Raw genomic sequence first — 6559 nt, 5'->3', positions numbered from 1 at the left:
ACCAAAATACCCTTGCGGGGAATAATTGCTAATTGATTGCCATGATTTGACCAAAATGCCCTTACGGGGAATAATTGATAGTGAGGTACCTTATGAATATATGACACGTATATGATTGCTTACACATGTAATGTGTCACAAATACGCTGGTTAAAGTCACACACGATTCACAAACGAAACACGAAACATGTTATGTGCTTAGGTATTATGTGCCGGGTCTAGAGACTCGATAATATTCCGACACTTAGAAAAATCTCTTTGTTGTTTTAGAACGCTAGAGAGAGTTTTTCTGTGACGCGCATCTTGGTGATTTAATTTGGGAAATTCTTCGCAAACAGTGAGTTTCACTTTCCCCTCTTTAAACTGTTTTCAAACGCTTTTCACTTGGGGGAGATAACATACTCCACAACGCATTTAAGATTTTGTTATAAATTATATATCACTTGTAAAGGCTAAGTGGCAAACGAAACATTTGAAGTCCTACATATCAAACCGGTTAATATTTAGAATAGCGAGTCACTGTTGAGTAGTACTACTGGGTTTGACAAACCCCACCCAACGCTAAACTCGACTGGAGGTCGAGCGGGTGTAATTTTGGCTAACACGTACCATGGTCTGGAGGACCAGGTGACAAGGCACTTATTAAACGAGTCAGCTTCGGTGTCGAACACTTAGTAATACTTGTAGTATAGACTAGCTACCTATCGATATATAATTGACATAACACTATCTGGTAACGCAAAACGCTGTAACGCACAACGCTGAACGCAAACGCTGAACGCTTTATTTTTATTTAAACTTGTGAACTCACCAACCTTGTGTTGACACTTTTAGTATGTTATTCTCAGGTAGCCAAGGCGGGCGCGCGGTTTAGGAACATGCATTGCTTGAAAAACTTTTAACTATGCAAACTTACTTTTAACTGTTATCATTGGTTTTAAATCGTCCTGCGTGACGTAACATTGTTTCTATGGTTTTACGCTTCTGCACTTATTTTCATTTAAACGTTTTTATGGTTTGATTATAACTGATGATTCCGATCCTGTTAGTTCACACCCTCTGACGGTAAAACTCCGTTAGTGGATTTTGAGGGTGTGACATTTTAAATATTATTTAATTCCTTAATGAGAATTTTGTCTCATTCTCTAAGGAAAATGATGATTCGTTAAAATGGTTTAACGAATGTTAAGCCATTCGTTATTTAATCATAACGAATGAGTTTCTCATTCGTTATCAAGACATTCGCTTCTGTTGTGCATAACGAATAGATGACATTCCTCTAAACATTTAACGAATGGAATGTTTTAATCTATCATTCGTTAAGAGTTAACGAATGACTTCTTTATTTAACGAATAAGGAATTAATGTAAGAGTCGTTAAAGTTTTAAAGAATGTGAATCCGATTCGTTTAAAAACCTTGACGAATCAGGATCATAATTTAACGAATGAGGCCATTCATTAGTTCAAAATTTGAACGAATGACCTCGGGTTGCGTGAAATTATCGGATTTATAATCCCTAGACAGACGAATGAATCGTCATTCGTATCTTTCATATTCCATCGTCTACCTAAACCAAACTCTTGCAAAAATTCTCCAAAACCTTAAACCTGCTTATTTGCATAATTGACTGATATATTCGTATTCAACAGGTAATGGCGATCACAGTCATATGACACTTGTGAAATTTCATCGGTGTTTAGGAATTCACTGATTGGTTTATATTTGCATATCAATCGAATAGTTAACATCTAATAAACCTCATAACCGAATCAAAATTGTGATTGATGATATGTGTCTAATACATTAAATCAATTTCCGAACATAGTTATTGAGGTTAATTGTGAAATGTGATAAGTAATCAAAGGTTTCGTCAATAATCTTCATCGTTTTTTACTGTGATTAGTCAAAATAAATGGTAATTTGACTTATGTTAGTCAAATGAGAAATTAATTCAGATTCGTTAGACACATGACGAATGACAGAACTGATACGTTAGCTTAGCGAATAAGTATATCAGATTCGTTCATTGTTAACGAATAACTATTAAAATTGATAGCGAATAGATAGTCACACTCATAACGAATAAGTGTAATGAATCAGTGTTGATTCGTTAAGGTAATAAAACCAGATTCGTTATGATAACGAATGCGTTAATATATTATTTGATTCGTTATTAGTAACGAATGTAAGGTAGAGAATGTTAACGAATGTCTTATTCGTTTAACATCTTAACGAATAAGATAGATATTTGTTAAATCAGTTTTATATTGAATATTTTACTAATGTTTGTTTGTTAAACAGATATGGCTGACGAGAATATTCAAAACCCTGTTCCCAAGCAACAACCAGAAGATAATCCAGTGCTACAGCCTGAGGTTCAAGCTGAACCTGTTCAAGCTCCTGTAATGCTGTCGTGGAACAAAAGCCACAACATTTGTGCCTATCTTGAGCCTAAGTTTGAAGATACTCCTATCTTTGGGGGTATGATTAGCTTTCTGATACGCTCGAGAATTTACAAGGATCTTGACTCGTGCGGTTGTCTATCAGAAGATAATTCGTGAATTTTGGAATACTGCTAGACTCAATGAAGTAGAAAATCAAATTGAAGCAGTAATTCAAGGAAAACGGGTGGTGATTGATGTGGGCGTAATCAGAGATTCATTAGGGTTTAATGACACAATCGATGACAGGTGTGAGTTTGATAGTGCATTGATACGTGGATTATTTGGAAGGGTAGAGTATAACGGTGATCTGGGAAAGTCAATGTATAACAAAGCAAACTTGTGTGAACAATACAAGTATCTGCTTCATGTATTGATTCATTGCCTCAGCGGATGTAAAGGTGGATTTGATGAATGCCGGGTGATGCTGCAGTCTGCTTTCGTTGCACTTGTTCTGAATAAACCATTCAACTTCTCTGAATTGGTTTATTATCATTTGAAAGAGAACATTACAAGCAGACATAAATTTCTAATGTATCCATGATTTCTACAAATGATAATTAATGATTTGGTGCTGGACTTGGAGAAAGATCAAGTTGATGTTTATGAAGCTTGAACACATGAACGAAGAAACTATGAGACGGTTGAGATCTAATAGAGGTCAGAGTCTGGCAGATCGACCAAAGTTCAAACGTTTGATTGGTCATTTGGTTAATATTTGTTATGTTGCACCATCTAATGATCGTTGGATTCACGACGATTCTGATTCAGAACGTGAAGGTGGTGATGGTGGAGATGATGGTGGTGGTAATGGTGGTCCAGGACCACAAGTCGAGTTAAGTTATGAACAGAAACGTAAGCGTAAAGGGAAAGAACCAATAGTGGAAAAGGGGGAGAAACCCAAGAAACAACGGGTTAGAAGGGGTTCGGGTATAAAGATACCTAGTCAACCGTTTGTACCGTCTACTGTTGTTTCTGTTTCAGTTATTCCTGCTACTGCTTCTCCAGCTCACCAGAGAATTCCACGATCTCCTACTCCTACTCCAATTACAAATTTTCCTCATTCTCCGACTCCTGCGCAAATGCTTACTTCTCCTATGTCTCCAACTATGACTTTGGCTACTACTGTGAGGTCTGATCCTTACTTTGGAGACGTGTTACAAACAGTGTTGGCACGGATGCCTATACCACAGCCAACTACTCTTGCTACTCATGTTACTCCGACATCGTTGCCAAGACCTGAGCATTCGTTTATGACATTTACTCGTCCTCTGGGTCCGCTGCTACTACTGTGAGGTCTGATCCTTACTTTGGAGACGTGTTCAGAAGGTGAATTTGTTGATCACTCTTTAACAAAAGAACAAATTGCCTTGCTTCTAGATCTAAATGAGGAAGAGGTAGATGTGTTGGGAAAGAGAGTGGATGTGGATATTGAGATTGAGGAAAGTATGAATACAGGTATTCCTCGTGGGAATGTACCTAATTTTGATGAAGTGGAGGTAGAAGATGTTACTGCTGAGGAATATCCGGAGTTCTACACTGACAATAACAATGACTCAGGAATTCCATTTTTCACTACTGAGCACTAGGGGTGCAAACGAGCCGAGCTGAGCCCGAGCTATGCACTACTCGAGCTCGGCTCGTTAAGATTTTCTGAAGCTCGAGCTCGAGTCGAGCCCATGTTTTCAGGATCGAGCTCGGCTCGTGTTGACATCTTAGAGCTCGGGATCGGCTCGATAGGCTCGAAAAACCCTTTAAACGAGCCCAGGCTCGGATTAAGCTCGCCAAATCTCGACTCGATAAGCTCGATTTAGCATTAACTAGCGCAGTGATAAATAGAGACATGCGATTTGAAACTTGAAAGTCTCATATAAAAGTTAACATAAAAAGTCAAACCAAAATAACCATACAAACAACCAAAATAAGTCCAAATAACCATACGAACATACAAAACCAACAAAAATAAACATAAGAAGTAGCGAGAACAAGCTAATGTTTTTTTAGAAAAAACCATAACGACCATCCAAATTTCTCGTCTTCTGCAATTCCATAGCCAATATTCAAAAAAAGTCCCGAACCACTAATTGAATAAAAACCTGAAACAATAAATCAACAATATATTCAATAATTAAATTATAATAACAAACAAATTTCAACAAAGTTTACCACAAGTCTACAACATAATGTAGGTACAATTTAGTTTTGTTTAGTCAATATGTAAGTTTTAACCAAACAATTTATTCAATATGTGTACCTTTATTTTAGTTTTGTTTCCCACTTGGTAATAAAACCTCAAACGGTGCGTCATCCTTCTACAAAAACAAAGACACAATGTCAATACTTTAAAATAAATAATCATATATGTTTTAAGGTTTTAAATTTACCTTTAGCTTCTTCTTTATTTCATACATTTGCCTAATCCAATCCCCTCCACAAATTAGCATTTCTATAGTAGAAGGCGATAATGTAGATCGATATGGATCAATAACTCTCCCTCTCGCGCTAAATGTTGACTCAGAAGCGACAGTTGAAACTGGAACTGCAAGTATATCCGATGCCATCTTAGATAGAACAGAATATTTTAGCTTGTGAGTGGTCCACCAATCTAACACATTGAAGTTCATTTGTTCACGCTCTTTAATAACACCTTCTTCGAAATACATTTTAAGTTCAGATTTGTTTGGCCTCACCACTTCAACATCTTTAAGAAACTCCCCAAATGTGTTCCATCCTGAACTTGATGCATTTTCATTAGGCGTTGAAATCGTGCTTCCTCCAGAAGATCCACTTTTACTTGTAGCATCTTTGATTGATTCATCATACATCTTCAAATATTCTTCGTACATTTTAGTTAGTGCATCCAACACGTCTTCAATATTCTTCTCGGCTTCAGCTTGTGGGTATATCTTTGGGTAACAAAATTCAATATACCACTTTTTTAACCTGGGATCTAGCACTGCAGCTATGGCCATCAATAAGTGACACTCTCCCCAGTACTTATCAAACTTTTCCTTCATTTTTTCAGTCATGACACGAATGAAATTACTCTCGGATAATACACTTTTGTCTAATTTTTCTTTGACTTTGTAAACCTCCGTAAGGTATAAATTTGCAGTGGGATAATCACTACCAGATATGATATTTGTGCAATCCTTAAAAACCTGCAAAACTTCACACACATCTTTCACATTTTCCCAATCTTGTTCGGTGGGTAAGTGTTTAAAATGTGGTTCGTATTCTGCATATCTAGAAAACAATATAAAATTAATAAAATATATACTCAATCATGGAATATAAAAAACATTGGCATTTATAAAACATACCTTGGAAAAACGTCTTTAAACTTCATAGCAAGAGATAGCATATCGTATGTGGAATTCCATCTCGTCGGAACATCAATTAGTAACTTTCTGTCACGCACTTGAAGTTGATGTGCAACAGTCGAAAACGTCTGACGCCTTGCCTCCGAATGATTTATATATTTCACAGCTTCACGAACCTCTTCAATGAGGAAATCAATCTTTGAAAGACCATCTTTAACAAGCAAATTTAAGATATGTGCGCAACACCGAACATGAAATAAACTTCCACCACAAGGAAGTTTTTTAACTCTATCAAAGTTGGTTTTCAAAGTATTCACCGCCCTGTCATTATATGAGGCATTATCCACGGAAATGGAGAAGATCTTTTTCTCAATTCCCCACTCCTTTAAACATTTGTAGATACCATCTGCAATATCAAGACCGGTACGAGGAGGAGGTACATGCACAAAACTTAACACACGTTTCTGCAATCTATGATGTAAAATTTCTAAAGTTAAAATTAATAAAATAAATAAATGAAAGAATATATGCATATAGCATGTTAAAAGAAAGAAAAAAAAGGTATAGAGGTGTTTATCATCCCTCCAATTCTGATCAATGAAGTGCCCGGTGATGACCATGTACTCAATTTTTTGGTGAGATGACTTCCAACAATCAGTGGTCAAACTAACGTTTGAAGCTTCGTTTACATAAGCTTTCAATTTTTTCTTTTCGTGCTCGTATACCTTAAAGCAATCTGCCGTTATTGTGGTCCTACTTACCTTCTCAAACATTGGATTTGACGTCTTCATCAT

At 36.5% G+C, this 6559-nt stretch overlaps 1 protein-coding gene across 1 annotated transcript; it reads right to left on the bottom strand.

Moving 5' to 3' along the window:
- Positions 1 to 4431: 4431 nt before the first annotated feature.
- Positions 4432 to 5459, bottom strand: LOC143624315 (zinc finger BED domain-containing protein RICESLEEPER 2-like). The gene is made up of 4 exons (XM_077095011.1): positions 4827 to 5459; positions 4734 to 4754; positions 4609 to 4615; positions 4432 to 4538 (listed from the first exon to the last, which is right to left on the bottom strand). The coding sequence occupies exons 1-4, from the start codon at positions 5457 to 5459 to the stop codon at positions 4432 to 4434; spliced, it is 768 nt and encodes a 255-aa protein (XP_076951126.1).
- Between the last annotated feature and the right edge of the window lie 1100 nt (positions 5460 to 6559).

The sequence above is a fragment of the Bidens hawaiensis genome, unplaced genomic scaffold (assembly GCF_021521415.1).
Source record: "Bidens hawaiensis isolate Kalapana, Puna unplaced genomic scaffold, B.hawaiensis_p1.1 tig00003760_1, whole genome shotgun sequence".
NCBI lineage: Eukaryota > Viridiplantae > Streptophyta > Magnoliopsida > Asterales > Asteraceae > Bidens > Bidens hawaiensis.
The sequence above is the reverse complement of the archived record's forward strand: the minus strand, read 5'-3'. Positions and strand labels throughout refer to the sequence as shown.